The sequence below is a fragment of the Neomonachus schauinslandi genome, chromosome 11, assembly GCF_002201575.2.
Source record: "Neomonachus schauinslandi chromosome 11, ASM220157v2, whole genome shotgun sequence".
Classification (NCBI taxonomy): Eukaryota; Metazoa; Chordata; class Mammalia; order Carnivora; family Phocidae; genus Neomonachus; species Neomonachus schauinslandi.
In genome coordinates, this window is record NC_058413.1 from 96343318 (window position 1) to 96362625 (window position 19308).

A 19308-nucleotide genomic window follows, 5' to 3' on the forward strand; every position below is an offset into this window, starting at 1 on the left:
ATGTGGAGACAGTAATACCAATTCCACAGAAATAAAAAGTAGAGAGTACTATGAACAACAAATTGGATAACCATTGAATAATGTATAGAATTGTTAAATCAGTATGTTTGTACCCCTGAAACTAATATAGCATTGTGTGTTAATTATAAATTTTTTAAAAAGTACCTAAGGGGGGCACCTTTTATCTCAGGGTCATTTGTTTGAGCCCCACAATGGGGTAGAGATTGCTTTAAAAAAAAAAAAAGTACCTAAGGTCAGATCATTCAGGGCCTCCCAGGCAATAAGACAGTTGAACAGATTAAAAAAAAAAAAAAAAAAAGGAAGGTTGAACAGAGTAAATTAGTGGCAGTAACTCCTCACTCACCTACATAGTATGCAGCCCCTCCTGTCATGGTGTCATGGTAAGCCCAGGATGCTTCCTTATCTTTTGATTGTGGGTTGGACCATGTGACTTGCTCTGGGAGGTGAAAAACCAACAACAAATTGGTTAACCTAGATGAAATGAACAAATTTCTAGAAATACAAAGTAGAAAGTCTGAAAGACTGATAGCTAATAAGGAGATTGAATCGGTAATCAAAAATTTTAAATCAAAGTAGAACAGGGGCGCCTGGGTGGCTCAGTCATTAAGTGTCTGCCTTCGGCTCAGGTCATGATCCCAGGGTCCTGGGATCGAGCCCTGCATCGGGCTCCCTGCTCAGCGGCAAGCCTGCTTCTCCCTCTCCCACTCCCCCTGCTTGTGTTCCCTCTCTCACTGGGTCTCTCTGTCAAATAAATAAAATCTTAAAAAAAAATAAAAACAAAAAAGTAGAACAGGTAGGTTGCTGGTTGGCAGGGAATGGGGGGTGGAAGAAATGAATTTTTTTTTAATAAATTGAATAGAATTTTCTCTTTTTTTAAAGATTTTATTTATTTGAGAGAGAGAGAGAGCATGAGCAGGGGGAGTGGGAGAGGGAGAAGCAGGCTTCCCACGGAGCAGCGAGCCCGATGCGGGGTTTGATCCCAGGACCCTGAGATCATGACCTGAGCTGAAGGCAGCTTAACTGACTGAGCCACCCAGGCACCCCTATCCATCTTGTTTTTTGATACATCTCAAAGGAAGTTGCAGACATCAATACACTTCACCCCTAAACACTTTGTCATGCATATAATTAACTGGAGTTCAATATTTATTTATGGTTCTTTTGTCAGGTGAAATTTATAGTGAAATGTACAAATCAAATTACCATTTGATTTTTTAAAAAATATTTTATTTATTTGAGAGTGAGCAAAAGACCACAAACAGGGGTGGGGTGGGGAAGCAGAGGGGGAAACAGACTCCCCGCTGAGCAGGGAGTCCCGGGGCCCAATCCCAGGATCCTGGGATCATGACCTGAGCCAAAGGCAGACGCTTAACTGAGCCACCCAGGCGCCCTTACCATTTGATGATTTTTAAAACTACAGCTTTATTGGAGTGCCTGGCGGGCTCAGTTGATGAACATGCGATTCTTGATCTCGGGTTCGTGAGTTCAAACCCCACGCTGGGGATAGGGTTTACTTTAAAAAAAAAAAAAATTACAGCTTTATTGAGATATAATTTGTACTTCATAAAGTTCACCCTTGTAAAGTGTACAGTTCAGTGGGTTTTTTGGTCTGTTCACAACATTGTGCCTTGATCACCACTAATTCCAGAACATTTTTATCAGCCCCAAAAGAAACCCCATTTTCATTAGCAGCCGTTCCCCATTCTTCCCTCCCTCCAGTCCCTGGCAACCAGTAACCTATTCTGTCTCCGCAGAATTGCCCATTCTGGGCATTTCATATAAATGGAGTCATAGATGGTCTTTTGGATTTGGCTTCTTTCACTCAGCATGTTTTCAAGGTTCACCCAAGTTGTAATTTGATGGGCTTTGACCTGCATAATGAGCAGGGGCTTCTTCATCAGCATTTCTCAGAAAGGAGTCTTTACCTTTCATCAAATTCTCCAAGGGGTCTGGGACTCAACAAAGGAACAGGGAATCTCTAAGGGAAAACTGGAACACTGGTTTCAAAGTCCACCCCTTTGCAAACACTTGCAAAGTGGACGGATTTGCCTGGAAGAACCCACCTTTCTGCAGAAGTAAGACCTTGAGGGTAGCTGAGAGGAGCACAAGGCTTGTAGCCTTGCCAAAGAACCATCAAGGAAGGGGCTCCAGGACCTCCCAAAGGAAACAGTGGATGACCGTCACCAGAGAGAGGCACCCTGGCTTCTAAACGTTCTGGGGCCACAAAGCAGCTTACGTGCAAAACCAGTAGAGGCTGGGGCAGCCTCAGCCACTCCCATGGAGGCCAACCCTAATGAACAATTGAGAAGCAGGGAGGTGGGCAGAAAACCCAGAACTATGCAAGCCAAGCCCATCTGTTGCTCAGAAAAGGATATAAATTTGCCCTCAGGAAACTCTCATTTCTAGGGCGCCTGGGTGGCTCGGATGGTTAAGCGTCTGCCTTTGGCTCGGGTCATGATCCCAGGATCCTGGGATCGAGTCCCGCATCGGGCCCCCTGCTCAGCGGGGAGCCTGCTTCTCCCTCTGCCTCTCTCTCTCTTCCTCTCTGTGTCTTACGAATAAATAAATAAAATCTTAAAAAAAAACCAAACTCTCATTTCTAGTCTTTTTCCCTGATTCTCCAGAAAAAAAAAAAAAATTTTTTTTTTTAAATCACAGCCTAGTCTAAGCCTTCTGTGCCTCTAACCAGGACAAAAGAGCTCAGCCTGGCTTAGCCACACTCCTGAGAGATGGGGAGTCTGCCAAGTGGAGAGCTGGGATCCCCGATCTGGCACTCCCAAAAAGGAGCACGCCAGCCCTGCATTGAGAACAGTGTAATTAAAGAAATAACATTTATTTTTAAAAATAAAAGATCTGAAGCAAACAAGTTAAAGTGAGAAGATTCAACCGAGTCGAGTGGTGGATACACAGGTGTTTCCTCTACTCACTGTGTGATTTAAAGATTTCATTTTAAAACCATAAATGAAGAAATGAAACAGACATGTAACATTCACTTAGTCAAGTTTATTAAATCTACTGTGTGCTCAGCACTGTCCTAGGCAGTAACAGGAGAAAAATTATAAAACAAGATATCAACAAGGGAAAAATAGACTCTGCACTATAATAATTTGCTATCATTTCCATGTTGCTTTCCAAAGAGTTCTTAGGTTGTTTTGGAGTATGTGGTCCCCCCTTTTTCCATGTCCCCCCAAAAGCTTCTAGCTCTGTCCAATAATGTGCCACTACGACCATCCCCTGAAGAACCGAGGGTGGACAGGAAGAGCGGCTTCCTGCTGATGAGGCAGTCAGGGGCTGCTCAGGGGGTCCCATGGCGGGGGAGACATGTTGAGAGGGGAACCATCAACCCCGAGGGCTCAGGGCACTCACAGTGAATCAGAGGAAGGCCAGACTTGGGGAAGCCACAGACAGGGCCCTGGGGCCCTCACTCACCCCCTCCTCCCCGTGGGATGTGCTTAAAGTGCCAACACTGTAAGAAAATGATGCTTAGCTACTACATGCTGCCCAGGGTACCACTGGACTTCCCGCCTCCCTCTTTTCCTCCTGACTTGTGCTAACAGCAGGCCCTGGCACTGCCAGGGTGAGGTCAATGGGGAAGTATAGTGCCCAGTGGGGAAATGGAGAAGGTCCAATGTATAACATATGATGCCCAAGAGGAGGCGGAGACAGAGAAGGGCAGAGAGGTATGCAGCAAAAGGGATTAGCTTGTGCTTGGCCACTGCCCCTGGGCCAGAGGTTGGTTCCCGTGTAAAGGGCAGTTTGGTTCGATACGGCTACCAGGGTCCTAAATTTTCCCTGAGGGAACAAAGCTGCACAGCATGGGGAGGAAACTGAAGACATGCAGGGCCCTCCCTGTGCCCCCCGCACTGGGCACACCCCCGTGCCTCTGTACAAAGTGCTAAGAGTACTGGTGTGTGGCACAGGGCAGGCCCAGACCGGCCGAGCCATGCCACACTTAGATGCCAGATAACCTGCAAACACACCTGCACAAAGAGCTCCATCCGCCGGGGCACGGGTGTCACTGAAGGGCCCCCCCTACCTGAGTTAGAACAAGGGGCTGAGGTGCAGCCGGTGGCTCTGCCAAGATACCCGTGCCCCTGAGGGTCAGAGCATGAGGATGACACAGAGGGCACCCCAGCCAGGAGGGCAAGCAGAAGTAGCAGGGGCATGACCTCTTCCCAGTGGCAATGGGGCCAGGCAGCGGTGGCCTTGGAGGAGGAGGAGGGGCCCAGGAGCCAAGAAGGCACCCCCAATCTTGCCCTGCTCAGAGCCAGATCTCATCACTGCTCACACTGGACACTCGATAGATATAGCCCAGCATGGGGAGCTGGATGAAACCTGCAGGGGCAAAGATGCCCGTGAGACGCAGTGAGCCTCACCGCCTGGAAGTTGGGAGAGCCCTCTCTGCCCGTGGAGACTCTGAGGCCTCTGGCAGAAGCACAAGGGCTGGGGAGCAGAGGAGGGGGGCCACAGGCCCATGTCCCAGTACCTCGGCTGGTGAGGAGGCCACCGGGCTCTGGGTCCAGCAGCTCTGGCCGGCTGTTATTCGGAGCCATCTGCCGGTCTGCTGGCTTCCCTGCTGGGTGACAAACGGGTATGCCCAGGATGAGGTGTGTGCCTGATGGGGCCTAGCCCCTCCTAAGTACCAGGGTCTCTCTTTTCCTCAGAAGCACCTCTGAAGAATAAAGTGGGGGCAGAGGTGTACCTCTGGAATCCGGAGTGAGGTCGTTGAGCTGCAGGTTGGACGGGAGGGACATGTTCTCCCGTGGCAGGCGCACGTTGTTGAGTTTCAGGTTGTTGGAGTCACTACAGGGCGGACAGAGCCGGGGATATGCCCCGTCTCCAACAGGCCCAGATTCCTGCTTTGGGGCCCATTCCAGAACTAGGGAGACCCCCGGTTTCCAGCTGTCCCCATGCTGCATCTCAGGTTGGCCCATCCAGCCCGCCCCAGGAAGTTACCTAGAGATCAGGGATGGGCGCCGGGAGGGGCCTAGGGAGAAAGAAACCACACACTTTCTCAGGGAGCCCACCCACTTTGGGTCTCTCCCTATGCCCTTTCAGACCCAGGACCCTCAGGCAAGGGATCTCGCCAATGCCCAGCTTTGGCTCTGGGACAGACTGGGTACCCAGTGCCCAGCCCTGCTACCTGAGTTGCATTGGGTTTTACCCGTGGACATGCCCAGGAAGATCAGCGACGACCTGTCCTGCCAAGCCCCACGTGCTGCCCTTGCTGCTCCTCCCTCTCCTTCTCCCTGCTCCTCAGCCACCTTCACCACCCCCCCAGCCCCGCCCCACTGCTTTGGCCCTACCTTTGGTCTTCTTCTCTTTCCTGCAGACCAGGCAGGCCACCAAGGTGCTGAACCCCACCAGGGTGCCCAGGGCAAGCCCTCCAGCCACAACGATGCCCAGCAGCGGCACTTCCACTCGGGTGGCCAGAAGCCCTGCAAGGTGTCCTCTGGTTAGGTTCGAAGTGGGCAGGGCCCCCCAACTCTGAGATGCCAGAGACAGGTACTACTCTGTCTTCCTTGCTCAAGGTGGTCGGCACAGCTCATTCAGAAGACTCACCCAGAGGGCCCCCAGTCTTCTCATTTCTGCACTGTGATCCTGCACCCACCTGAGGCCGTGCTGGGCCAGTCGCTGGCAGTGCTCACCCGGGGCCGGAAGCGAGGCGCTGGTGACACCCACGTCGTTGGTGGCCACCACGGAGAGGTTGTGTGCCAGGCTGCTGAGCTGCAGCTGCACGGTGTGGTTGCTGAGCCAAGGGTAGTTCTGGGCATCCAGCACCAGGAAGTCAGAGGCGTTGACAGTCACCGGCCCATCCTGGTCGATCCAGGTCACATTGGCAGGTGGGTTGGCACGCACCAGGGCAAAAAGGACAACCAGGAGGCCTGGCCCCTGAGCTTCCCGGTACTTGGCCCCGACCTGGGCAATCTCTGGTTTAACTGGTGCAAAGCAGAAGCCAATATACTCTCACCACACCCCTCAGACTCCTTGCCCTTTCTTCCCAAACCCAGAAGGGAGCCAGGAGCTTGGACCTCTCCTCAAGGGGGCACTGGGAAACAGGATGGCTGGGTCTCCCTGAGAAGCAGCATTTCATAGTGATTAACAGTAGAAACACTTGGGGCGCCTGGGTGGCTCAGTGGTTGAGCGTCTGCCTTGGGCTCAGGTCATGATCCCAGGGTCCTGGGATTGAGCCCTGCATCGGGCTCCCTGTTTGGCAGGAAGCCTGCTTCTCCCTCTCCCCCTACTTGTGTTTCCTTTCTCACTCTCTCTCAGTCAAAATATAAATAAATAAAATCTTTAAAAAAAAAAAAAAGCAAAAAACAAAAACAGTAGAAACACTAGAACCAAAATGTCTCGATTTGAATCCTGGCTGTGCCTACCAGCTGTAGGACTGCAGACTTAACCAATCTGTGGCTCCGTTTTGTCATTTGTGAAATGGGGCTAACAATAATAATTACCTCATAGGATTATCCTGAGGATAATGTGAGTTAATATTTGCAAAGTGCTTAAGTGTTAAGGAGTCTATCAGACCACCTGCCTGGCGGCTGCTGGGCCTCCCTCAGCAGAGAACCTCTGTCCCTGCCCACCTCAGGGGCACTCACATTGCACATTGAGGATGACGGAGGCATTAGCTGACCGGCCACTGCCGGGGTCCTGCAAGGAGCAGTTAAGCTCATGCTGGGCCCTCTGGGCAGTAACAGTGAAGGTGCTGGTGCCTCCAGAGAAGGCCTCCCCGCCCACGCTCAGCAGTCTCGAGGTGCTGGCCTCCTGCAGCTGTCCATCCAGGTACCAGGCCAATCGGGGGGTTCCAGGCCCCCCTGCCACCCGGCAGGTGAAGGCGTGCCGCTCGTTCTCCCGAAGTGCCAGCTCGGCCCAGGTCTGACCATCAATTTCTGGTGCCAATTCCCCCCAACCTGGAACACAGCAGGGGGTTCTGCGGAGAGCTGGGGGAGGGGTGGAACTGGTCTGTGACCAGCACGAGAGCCAGTCACAGCAGGGCAGCAGACCAAGAGCCGGAGCACCCAGGTTCGCTGGACCGTGGGTAGGTGGGTGAGGGGAAGCCAGCTCTGGTGCTCTGGGGCCTGAAGCGGGTACCCAAACCCAAGGTGAGGGGAGAGACGGGGGCTTGGCCAGAAGTGCTTGGCCAAGGGGTGAACGGGGGTGTACCTGAGCTCAGAAGGGCTGGCAGGAGCAGCAGTGTGTGCGGGAGGGCGGCTGGGCCTGGGGGCAGCGCCATGGCGGCTCAGGCCTAGGCCCCAGGCTGCCGAAAGAAGGGACGTTAGCCCCGACGTCAGCCAGGTGACCGCAGACAGGCTCAGTAATTCCTCCAGGAACTTACTCTCCAGAAACAACAATAAACCGTGCACCGACACACAAATGGAGACTGACCCGCAGTGGCGAAGGCAAGGACGCCCAGCGCGAAGGCCCGAGCCCACCCACCACACAGCCGCCCAGCGTGCGGCCGCAGAACCGGGCTCCGCCTCCCGGGGACAAACAGGCGCCGGCCCGCTGGCGCGGAGACCGCGCGCAACCGCGCAGCCCGCCCGGGGCCCGACACGCGCGCGCGCACACGCAGACTCGCGGCGCAGGGCCCCTCCCCCAAAGGGACCGTCCTCCCGGCCCGTCTCTCCCTCGTCCCTTCCCCCTGCCATCTGTCGCCCCACGCCCGCTTTCCAGCCTTCGGGGACTAGGCGGAAGTGGGCCAGAGCGGCGGGGGGTCCGGGCGGTGGGGGTCGCGCGGCAACCCCGCGCCCCCCCATCCCCCCAGGGCGGCTCACCTGGCGCCCTCCCCGCGCTCAGTACGAGCGACTGCTCAGGTCTGCGGGGCGCCGCAGTCTGCGGCGGGGCCGGGCGGGGCCAGGCGGGGCCAATCAGCGCTCGAGCCCGGCCGGCCCCGCCCCAGCCCCGCCCCGCCCCCGCCCTCCCCCCGCCCCCCCGGTCCCGACCGCGGTGGACCGCGGAGTGGCCTGCGGCTGGGGGGCCGGCAGCTGGACGCAGACACGGGCGCGAGTCCGGGAGAGCCAGCAGCTTTATTGGTTCGGCTCAGCGGCCGTTACAGGGCCCGCGCAGCTGCCTCATCACGTCGGCCAGCATGCGGTTGCACAGCGCGGCGTAGGGGTTGAGCAGCACCAGCTGGCGCCGCGCGAACGAGCTGCCCAGCCGCGCCGCCCGCTCGAAGTCCCCGCGGGCGTCGTCGTTCCGGCCCTGCAGCCGCGCCAGGAGCCCGCGCTGCACGAAGCCCTGGCGCGCGGCGCGGCCCCGGCCGCCGCTCAGCGTCACGGCGCGCTCCAGGTCCTCCAGGGCGCCTGCGGGAAGGGCGAGCGGGCGGGTCAGGACCGCGGCCCCGGGGCCCGGCCACCCACAGCCCGCCTGCCCTTGCTCCTCAGCTGGGCACCGTTCCTCCCATCACCCCGAGGCCGACTGGCGAAGCTGGCAAGACCTGCGCTGGGCTGCACAGCCCGTCTATAGTGGCAGAGCTGGGAGTCCCTATTAGCTTTCAGTATCCAGGACACAGAACACCACGCGTGCTGGGGCGATTTTGAATGGTCACTATGTTCATGAATCCGGCCCGTTGTCCAGCAGTGGTAGAGGCCACAAGTTCCACTCGGACGCTATTAAGCATCTACCCTGTGCCGGGGGACTGACTCTGAATCTCAGAGTCTAAACAAATTATAATGTACTGATAACCATTTCTTACAAATAAAATTCATTTCTCTTTCTTTTCCTTTTGCAGGCGTTTCTCTCCTCTCATTCAGGGTATGCTTTAAACCTGTTCTCCCTCTGACTGCCTTTCCTCATTCTTCATCTCCATGATCTTCTTTATATTGTATACAAATGCAATATTTTGTGTTTCATTAAAGGAGATCTTGGAGCCAGAGCTGGCCCCGGACATGGACATTGTTATGTTTATCATTCTCAAAATACTTGGATTGGGCATTAGAACTCTGAACTCAACCTCAGGCAGCTGGTATGTACCTTAGAGCCCAGCTGCAATTCTTCTGGGCTCTGCCTCGGTTCACTCCTGCTCTCTAGTCCGAAGAGCTGTCAGGGTCTGGAGGAGCTCCAGCATCATCCTACAGAGAGGCCCATCTCTGTCCTGTCTCTGTGTGTTTTGAGCCCAGAACCCAGCAGGGGCTGTGCTCCCCAGGCCACCCAGATGGTTAAGAAGCTCTCTGATCACAGCGGTTCTGGCTTTCCCTCCCAGGAGCTGGTCTGGAGGAATTGAAAACCTTTTCCAGGCAGCATCAGTCACCTCTGTTCCTCTCTGGGGTTTTGGTCTGCAGACTGACCTTGGCTGCTTTTACAGCCTGGCCCAGCCCTGCCCTGCACTGCCATGCCACAGCCAGGTAACAAAGCCTGGAAAAGGGGCCCGTGGTTCCCCACTGTTCCCAGAGTGGAGTCCAAAGGCCCCAGACTGGCGTTCCTTCACATCTGTCTGCCCTCTGGTCCCCAGCATGGCCTTCTCCGTCCCATTGTCCCCATTCCAGAGTAACCCAAGTGCAGCAGGTTTGATCCAGTCACTCCCCAGTTAAAATCCTTTAACGATTCACCATGTTTTCAAGACACAGTGCAACCTCTGCCTGACATTCCCGGTTCTTCACCATCAGGTCCCTATTTACTTCTCCAGGCTCTACTCTACCCTTTCACTCCTCCCCGATCCAGCCAGCATGGAGATCTGATGTTCCCTGTACCTTTTCATGCCTCTGGGTCTCTACAGGCTCCCACTCTGTCCCCTCCATCCAGCTACCTCCTACTCATCCTTTCAAACTCACCCCTCGGGGCACTTGGGTGTCTCAGGCCTCTGCCTTTGGCTCAGGTCGTGATCCTGGGGTGGAGCCCCACATGGGGCTCCCTGCTCAGCAGGGAGTCTGCTTCTCCCTCTCCCTCTGCCCCTCCCCCTACTCTCTCTCTCAAATAAATAAATAGAATCTTTTTAAAAAATTAAAAAGAAAAGAAAACTCACCCCTCAGGGGCAGATACCACACTGAACCCTCTCAGCTTGTTACACACATAATCACAATTATGTGTCTGTCCTACCCTCTGGACTGTGAGCGTTCAGGGGCGTTCGGAGCACAGACTCAAGCCCTGCCACCTGGTTCAAATCCCAGCTCTGCTCCAGGTTCTTCGTCTGTAAAATGGAGGTTACAATAGCACAAACCTTTTGGGGTGGTAGTGAGGATTAAATGAGTTACTATAGCTCATGTGGAAAGTGCTGGATGCCTTGTCTTTGCCCCCTGCTCAAAATAAAGCTGTTACCTTTCTAGCCCTGTCCGCCATGGTGCTTAGCAGCCAGGGATGCATGGTCTCAGACATGTTTACCAAGTAAAACACTGACTTGAGGGGCGCCTGGGTGGCTCAGTCATTAAGCGTCTGCCTTCGGCTCAGGTCATGATCCCAGGGTCCTGGGATCGAGCCCCACATCGGGCTCCCTGCTCAGCGGGGAGTCTACTTCTCCCTCTCCCATTCCCCCTGCTTGTATTCCCTCTCTCGCTGTGTCTCTCTCTGTCAAATAAATAAATAAAATCTTTAAAAATAAAAAAAAATAGGGCGCCTGGGTGGCTCAGTTGGTTAAGCGACTGCCTTCGGCTCAGGTCATGATCCTGGAGTCCCGGGATCGGGTCCCACGTCGGGCTCCCTGCTCGGCGGGGAGCCTGCTTCTCCCTCTGACCCTCCCCCATCTCGTGCTCTCTCTCTCTGTCTCATTCTCTCTCTCAAATAAATAAAAATAAATAAATAAAAAATAAAAATAAAAAAAATAAAAAATAAAAAAAAGGAAAGTGCTGGATGCCTGGCACGTAGTAATTGCTGTAAGTAGTCTGTCTTGCATCTCTGTCCTCAGCGCCCAGCCCACTGCTACAATAGTAGACTCTCATTAAATGTTTGTTAAATAAACGAGTGGAATGCAATCTCTTCTGATTTTCACAATCGCCCCAAGAGATTACAGGGCCCGTAAGGTATCTCTTATAAGTAAGAACATAGGTTCCAGAACAGTTTAGTGACTCCCCAGCCCCACAAGCACTTCATCTCTGGTCTGTGGACTCCAGGGCCCCCCTGCAGAAGCTCCGGGCCGTCTCCCCTCACCTGCCACATCTCCTTGGAGTCGGCGGGCCTGGGCCCGGTTATTGTAGGCAGAGGCCCTCTCAGGCAGCAGGTTGATGGCTTGGCCAAACCTCTCCAGGGCTGTGCTGAGGTCACCAGCCTCCGCGGCCATCACCCCCTGCAGCTCCAGGACCTTGGACTGCTCCAACTGTGCTCGCGGGAAAACTCCATCTGTGTTGGGGAGGGAGCCAGGAGGGGACTGGTACGCAGTTGGGAGCAAGAAGCAAAAGCTCCCTTGGCTTTAGAAAGCTGGGGCCTGAGCGGGAGCAGACTGGGCTGGGATGTGGGTCACAGCAGAAGTCGGATGCAGTGTCGTGGGCAGAGGGAGCTGAGGTCACCAAGGCTGAGAGCTAGCACTGTCTAAGTTCCAAAGGGACCTGGGAAAGGGACTTTGGTTGGCTCATTGCCAAGAGAATGAAGCCCAAACTCAGCCCATAGCTAAATGCCTTACTCAAGGTCACACAGCTCCTAAATGCACAGCTTGGATTTGAACCCAGGTCTTCCAGGCTCCTTAGCCTGTCCCCATTTTGTTCTACTAGTCTGCCTCCAACATGAAGACCACCAAGACATACTTGGGTCATGAAAATCATGTCAGCTTTGCAGACTGAAGTTTCCATAAGACCTAGGCTTCACTCCTTTAGAAACAAAGGTCATCAAAAACTCCTGATGGGGGTGGGGGTGGCAGCTGGCTGGCTCAGTCAGTAGAGCATGCAACTCTTGCCTCAGGGTCATGAGTTCAAGCCCCATGTTGGGCATAGAGCCTACTTAATTAAAACAAAAAACTCCGGATGGAGATATAAGGCCCCATTAGAGACTGAAGGAAGGGCCAGGAAGTGCATTCACTCTGTGGAGGGATTAGCTCGGGGCTGGGCTTGTAAAGGTGTGTAACACTGAGGGCTTGCTTAGGTTCTTCATGCTAAGATCGGAACAATTCAACTGAGCCACCCCTGCGCTTCCATTCCGTGTGGAGTGAAACGTCCTTTCATGACAAAGATGTGAGTTGAGCATCACCCCACCACCCTTTCCCCCAGCACAGTTGAGCTTGGATTATGGGGTGGGTTAAGTGGTGAGGTTAAGTTCAGAGGTATGATGGCTGAAGGACAGACAAACCGTGACTTGCTCCTTTTGGCAGAGTAACTCCACCAGTGCATTAAGGATCAGCCAACCTCTCGCATTCCGACCTCAATCATTGTCCATGGGTCATGGAACAAGGGGCCTTGTGAGACCACCGTCCTCTGCCACCCGGCTGAGGCCAGCCGGTGTGGAGTGCTATAGTCGAAGGTCAAACTCACCTTCATCAACGTCTTCCTTCTCCACTTCCTCTCCCATGTCCAACCCAACAAGGTCTCCAAATGGGTGGTCAGGGTTGAAGATGGCCTGCAACACTGCCTGGTCATTTGGAGTCCCCATGGTGCTCAACTCCCAAGTCCCAGAAGGTGACTCAGGACACAGGAGGGAGGAAGAAGGGGTGGGGGCTGAGCCTCGTGGCCAGTTGATCTAGAGGGCAGAGGTTCTGTTTGAGGTCCATCCCCCATGAGGAGTGTCTTCCGTTCCTTGGCTGTAGTGTAAACTCAACCTCATTTGGCCTGGGGTTAGCAACCCTGGCTTGGCAGAATATTTACAACAGTTCTTTTTTTTTTTTAAGATTTTTATTTGTCAGAGAGAGCACAAGCAGGGGGAGCAGCAGAGGGAGAGGGAGAAGCAGGCTCCCCACCGAGCAAGGAGCCCAATATGGAACTCGATTCCAGGACCCTGGGATCATGACCTGAGCCGAAGGCAGATGCTTAACGACTGAGCCACCCAGGCGTCCCTACAAGAGTTCTCAACTGCCTTTCCACCCCCACCCATCTTAGGGGGAAGAGAGTAAATGAATCCAATTTCTGCCTTAGGGTGGAGTGAAGCAAAGAAGAGTGCTGTTCAGGTTCTCCCCGAAATGCTTTCATTTTTTTTTTTTTTTTTTAAAGATTTTATTTATTTATTTGAGACAGAGAGAATGAGATACAGAGAGCATGAGAGGGAGCATCAGAGGGAGAAGCAGACTCCCCGCCGAGCAGGGAGCCCGATGCGGGACTCGATCCCGGGACTCCAGGATCATGACCCGAGCCGAAGGCAGTCGCTTAACCAACTGAGCCACCCAGGCGCCCGAAATGCTTTCATTTTAATATATTCCTAGACTGGGAGGAAATCGGCCGAAGGCCTCTTGATCGCCCACGGATAATAAAAGGGGGGCCATGTGGGAGGTAAAGCTCTTTGTCTTCCTGACCCCTTCCTCATATCCGGGATTAATTAGGTCCTGAACACAAACCACTGATGAGCATGGGAGGAAGACACAGTTCGGAGAGTCAGTGTGGACTGGGGCCCAGAGGGAGGCGAAGCGGAGTGATTTAATGATTCCACCTTCAAAGAGAGGGCCGTGGCTGGTACTCTGCAATCAGGCCACCAGCCACAAGCGGCTGCTCCCCCCAACGCCCGCCGGCTCTTTTCTCCCCCCCCCACCCAAAGCCAAAAGAAAGTTTGATCGTGTGCAGCAATAAACTTGACATGTTTATTAATTAAACTATCACTTAAATAAAAAAAAGTGCATAGAAAATAAACATGTTTAAAAACTCCTTTTTTTTTACAACTATGTACACTTTTTACTTTTACATTCAGTCTTTCGTAGAGAGCTTTCAGCATTATTATTTTTTGAACTATTAAAGTATTTTCCTTCGTCCCTGTCACAGGGAGTTAACACTGATGGACTTTAGACACATTTTTTTCCTTTTTTTTTTTTTTTCTCTTTTTCTCTAACCAGAAGCTTGGAAGAACACAAGGAAAAAAACCAAAAGATCTGTTATACATGATAAAGTTGTCAAGAAATGTCTTATTTCTAGAAAAGAAGCTTGTCATCTGTTGAGCTTTTGAAACAATTATTCAACTACCTGTATTTACTAAAGAGACTGTTAAAAGTTCAATAAAAGAAACACCACAAGTCTATTTTCTTGGTTGAAAGACAGAACTAGAGTACCTCGGAACAAGATACCAGGAAAGCACAGAACACAATTTTCCCCTAAATGCAGGTGGTAACCCCAACATTCATAACCGAAAATAGAGAAACAAGGAGTACAGGTACTGACTGGCAACATTCATGGGCAGAAAAAATCTGGGTGACACCATTTCCGCGTTCCTCTCTGACCCTGGGAACGGACCGCGTCACCGTCCCTTTGTGGTTTGGGTCCCCCCCCCCAACTTCGGAGGATCCGAGGAGCGCCAGACTGACGTTTTCCTGCCACGACTAGCAACTGTAACACAATCCTTATCTATAGTGTTAAGAGAATTAAAAGCCATGGACTGAACTAGGCTTTGTTACATGGTGCATTACTATATTAGTTCCTATATATATCATATTTATATTTATTTGAAAACCAAAACAAAAAAGTTGCAAGTTTTCAGAGTGTGAGACTTGACTGGTATTCATGATTCGGCACAAAACCATCTGCTCAATAACCTTGTATTGCTTTAAAATGAAGGAAATGAAACATAAAATTACACCCAGCCCTTTGCAATGACCCGCTTTTCCTTTAAAAAGAAAAAAAAAAACCCAAAACAAAACAAAAAACCCAAAACCCAAACCCAAACTTGATTTCTAGTTAAAAAAAATCCCAAATCAAACTTAAAAGTTAACATGTGGTAAGGTTTTGACCTTTAGTATTTTCAGATATTTGATTGAACGTCAGTCCTTTAGAAAGATACATTCATTAAAAGATTTTTTTGTTTTGTTTTTCCTTAATGTTGTTGTTGTATATTTTCAATCACGGGAGCTGCATGGTGCTCACTGCATTGGCCGGGGGTGCTGACAGAGGCAAGCGGGGTGGCGGACTGTATCCCGGCAAAGGAGTCTGGTTGAAAACTTCTATGGATTATAGCTGCCAGGGCTTCCCCCTTAATTCTGGTGATTGGTCTAAAAACCGGAGGGGCTATGCTGGAGGTGGTGGACGGTGACAGAGGGAGCCAAGGGACCAAGTTCCGGCCGTAGGGTCAGCGCCATGCAGCGTTCTGGCTACACAGACATCACTGGCCACCAGGAAATGCGGCCACAACAGATTCTAGCAGCAAAGCTCTCTGGGAGCTGGCTCGCTCCCGGAAAACTGACCAGGCTTGCAGCTGGGACTCCTTAGGGATTCGGGGTGCCCCTTGGGGGATTCCTGGGAATGACCCACCACAGTTCCTCGGTCTGCACTTTTGTGCGGAGATTCCCTTGGTCACTTTCAAAACAAACTCAGGTGTTTTGGAGACAGATATGCCGGTTTGTTTTGTTTGTTTTTTTGCCTTTTTTCCCTCTTGTAGGGAAACCTTAGCTTATTCCCCAAGTTGCTGGCAGGTAGGCTGAATTTTGGCAATGGACTCAAGGCTGAGCTAGAAGAGGAATTACTCATTTCTATGGTTGACAGTTGGGGAGTGAAAAGGCAAGGCAAACCATCTGCAGCTGGCAAGAGAAGGAGAGAAGTGGGTCCCTCCCCTGGCCTCAGGGTTCGGGATTGGTAGAAAGAGAATGAGGAGGGGGCTCACAGTACAGCATGGCCTAGCAGGGCATTAACTAGGTCTATTTAGCTGAGTTTCCCCCACCCCCTGACTGGCCTTTGGGTCTTTCTCAAGGTGAATTTGTGACCCATCAGTGCATTAATCATTTCAGTAACAAATGCAGCTTAAGGTTTTTTTCTTAAAAAAAAAAAAAGGAATAAAAGGATTTACAAAAAAACCTCACACAGTGCAATAATCAAGGAAACCAGACACTAGTGGAACCCCTAGGGCCACTGTATCTTGTTCACGGGCAAAGGAGGAAGGGAGGCGAGGTCTGGGTAGAGTGTTTTTCCCCAGTCCCCTGCTGGCACTTCTCCATGATGACAAGGAAGTCTCTGCCATCCTGGCCACAGCGCTGGGCTCCCTGCATGACAGCAAAAACAGTGACAATGTTCCAGCAAAGCCACCAGACACAGTTCTTAAGGTCACGGAAGAATAGGAAGCCCAGGGTGGAAGGCACAGCAGAGCCATGAGTCCTGGGGCAGAGAGCGCAGGGCTGAGTCGTATTGCTTTGCTAGACTTCCAGAGGAATGGGCTTCTTGTGGGAGAAAAGGGCGCCCTGCCCTCTACTGGACTGCACTGCTCTGAAACCCAGTGGCCGACAGAGGCAGAGAAGAATCTGCGTTATCGTGAGTGGTCAGACTGTGCTTCAGTTTCAACGGGCTGCCCCACAAGAGGGCACAGGGGGGGGATCCATGGGTTCTTTGCAGGTATAAGGACTTGGTGGGCAGAGGGGAAGGGGACGAGGTGACTGATGAGGCAGATGGTGGGGAAAATGTCACGTTGCCATTCAACTTGGTTGCTATCTCGGAAGTAGGGCAAGAGGAGGGAAATGTAGATTCCAGCTCTCGCCACTCCGAGCTAGTCCAGAAGGGAGAGAGAGTGTGGGGAAGGAGAGGGGACACTGCTGTGTCAGGATACTACCACTGCCTTTTGAGGAGCTTCGACACGGGAAGGAGGGGAGTGGCCCAATGGAGTAGGGTGACCTTCCTTGTCCATTTATTGTCAAAGAGCAAACCCAGGACACGTTTATGTCAACAGGGCACAAACAAGCTACACAATAAACAACAAAAGTACACCTTCCAGGGGGGAGTTGGGCAGGAAAAACCAGACTTTGTGTGTACAGCTGAATATTTTTCTCTAACTTCATCCTATGAAAATAAAAAATTATTAAAAACCGATCTTCTTTTAAATTAGGATAATACCGCGGTTTAAAAAATAGCCTTGTCATAAGTGCTTCTCCCTATGAAGTGCTTCTCATAGAAAAATATACAAAATATATTTACATTTATAAAACCTTAAATAGTAAACTGTAAACAGAACAGAGTAAAATCCAATGACTTAATTTAACAGGTTCAGGACACCGTCTTGGGGAAAGGAGGAGAAGGAACATTTGATGCTGTTTTGACCACATCCTAAGGAGTAATCAGGGCAGTAGTGTCATTTAATTTACTTAGCCTGTGGATTTTGCGCAGGTGGCAGAGGTCCCTCGATACAAGGTGGTCTAGTCCCCAAGTTTTGGGCCTTGAAATCTGATTAGTGTTCTGCCTTCAACTGGACACCGACCATTTAAAAATGAAGTCTTCCTATGTCTTAACAAGGGGAAAATAAAGTTACCATGTCCTAGGAATGGGGCCCGGGGGTCATCCTGGTTGTGATACTCTGGTTGTTGCATGATTCAGATCCTATTTAAATAATCGTTTTCCTCTTCTAAAAAATCATGCTACATATATTTCTTTAAAACTCTCCGTGGAGCTTTACGAAAACTCCAAATTCCGTCTGGTTATGACCAATGGCTCCTGTTCACTTCCCCACTGGGCGTGCTTCCAGGCTCAGGGGTTGTGTTGTAGGCGTACACGATGCCTGGCAGGGAGTGTCCTTGAGCAGGGAGTCACTCCCCTCTACCACCCAGAAGAACGGGAAAGCAGTGGGATGAAACAGGGGGGAACGAAGAAGGTGGAGGGAGGCGGAGGAAGAATGAGAGGGACACTGCTCCTATTGTCGAGAAAGGAAATCGGCTGAGATAAGGCTCCTGGGGGTAACACTCCCACTTAAAGCCCACAGGCTCCACGTTTGGTGATTCATTGGCACAACCCCAAGACAGTCTTTTGACACCAAAGGTGCTAAGAATCCTGTCTCCCAACCAGAAGTGAACTCTCAAGTGGGAGCATAGTAGGGAAAACCACCAGACCTTCTCTGTTTGGTCAACAGACGGCTACAGGCTGGGCCCGGCTGGCAAACTATCAGGTATCCAACCAACTCTCTCTATCGGGGCCCCCGGCTGACCCCTCCCTTGGAGTGCTTGGGAAAGGGCCAAGGCGAGGATGGCAACTTCTCTCCGAGGAGACACTCAGGCCCCATCTCCCAACATAACGAACCCTCCACAGGCTCCTTCCAGGCAAGTCTGCTAGCGACCCCATTTCCCACTCTTTAACGGCGTACAATCAGAGGGGCCCCAGTAGAAAGCCGGCCGCGGATCTTTTCTTCGAGACCTCATCTCTCTCTCCAGGACTAGGATCACATGTCTAATGTGAATATAGGATGTAAGGGAGCCCAGCCATCACGGAGGCCCCTCAACTGTGCCCACTCAATCCTGGAACTCCTAGCTGCTGGCAAAGGCCTTCAGCATTGCTCTGGATGGGCCTGGGTCCTAGTACTCTGACGCTGGGGGCGAGGAGCAGCTCTAGTTTAGGAACTTCCGGCATTTCTTGGCACCACAGTTGCAGGGTAGCTTGTTGCTGGCATCCTCGATGGGGAACTTATAGTCGTAGGTGAGCTCCTCCCCACGGTAGATCTTGCGCATAGCAAAGATGACGATGTGCTTCTGCCCGTCGATATTGATGACCCGAGAGTAGCAGTTAGGCTCACACGAGTGATTGATGAAGCGTGCAGCATTTCCGTGCATGGTGGCATCCACCACCTCCGAGTCATCAATTCGGAACATGTAGCAACCGATGCCCTACACGTGAAGGAGAGAGGGAGACCTTGTCACTTAGCCCAGCTCAGGCTGGAGAACATTTCCCAGCCCTTTTCTGATGTGGCCTACAACTGCTGACGAAAAAAGTTTCTTCTAGTAAAATGTCCAGATTTCTCCCATCTTTCAAGATGCTTCCATAGCAAATTCCTACATTATAGCTATTAGACTAGAGGTTTCTTAATGTCTCCACGGGAAAGAGAAACCTAAGACATCGTGTCATTAGGTGCTTTTGATCCTGGGATCCACTCAGACAAACCTTTCAAAGAGTATCCTTGTACACTAATCCTTAGGGTGGATTCTGAGCTTCTCCTGGGCCCACCACAAATTTTAAAGATGTCAAAATATCAAAATAAAAAAAAAAAAAAGGAAAAGGGAAAAAAAAGTATGTTTGAATTAATAAAATATACTATTTCTTTTGGGATGTAAGGATCATATTTTTAGCTGATGGCTCCTTTCTCAAACAACACCAGAACTGGGACAGTGAAAGCGAGAGACTCACCTTGCTGTCATAATACTTCTCTCGCTTGTCAGTCTGGATGGAGCGGATGACATTGCCAGCATACTCAATCACCATCTCACCTGCGTCAATGTTTCTCTTACAAAAAAGACCCCGGCCGTGGATGGGAGACCTAGGACATAAAGATGGAAAA

General features: G+C 51.6%; 3 protein-coding genes across 4 annotated transcripts in view; all 3 read right to left on the reverse strand.

Moving 5' to 3' along the window:
• Positions 1–3010: 3010 nt before the first annotated feature.
• On the reverse strand, positions 3011–7851 carry TMEM25 (transmembrane protein 25). The gene is made up of 9 exons (XM_021696371.1): positions 7800–7851; positions 7189–7282; positions 6624–6935; positions 5670–5960; positions 5328–5459; positions 4978–5008; positions 4724–4824; positions 4508–4597; positions 3011–4356 (listed from the first exon to the last, which is right to left on the reverse strand). Exons 2-9 carry the CDS (start codon positions 7256–7258, stop codon positions 4283–4285), a joined length of 1101 nt encoding a protein of 366 aa, XP_021552046.1. The 5' UTR covers positions 7259–7282; positions 7800–7851; the 3' UTR covers positions 3011–4282.
• Positions 7852–8038: 187 nt separating this feature from the next.
• TTC36 (tetratricopeptide repeat domain 36) lies at positions 8039–12600 on the reverse strand. The gene is made up of 3 exons (XM_021696492.2): positions 12414–12600; positions 11104–11292; positions 8039–8327 (listed from the first exon to the last, which is right to left on the reverse strand). Exons 1-3 carry the CDS (start codon positions 12529–12531, stop codon positions 8065–8067), a joined length of 570 nt encoding a protein of 189 aa, XP_021552167.1. The 5' UTR covers positions 12532–12600; the 3' UTR covers positions 8039–8064.
• A 1232-nt stretch (positions 12601–13832) lies between these two features.
• KMT2A (lysine methyltransferase 2A) overlaps positions 13833–19308 on the reverse strand; it is a 77270-nt gene continuing 71794 nt past the window's right edge. For both annotated transcript variants that reach the window (XM_021696557.2, XM_044919757.1), the window contains exons 35-36: positions 19158–19287; positions 13833–18640 (exon numbers count right to left, since the gene is read on the reverse strand). In XM_021696557.2, the coding sequence (XP_021552232.1) occupies positions 18365–18640; positions 19158–19287 (406 nt within the window). In that variant the 3' untranslated portion in view covers positions 13833–18364. The remainder of the gene's footprint in view (positions 18641–19157; positions 19288–19308) is intronic.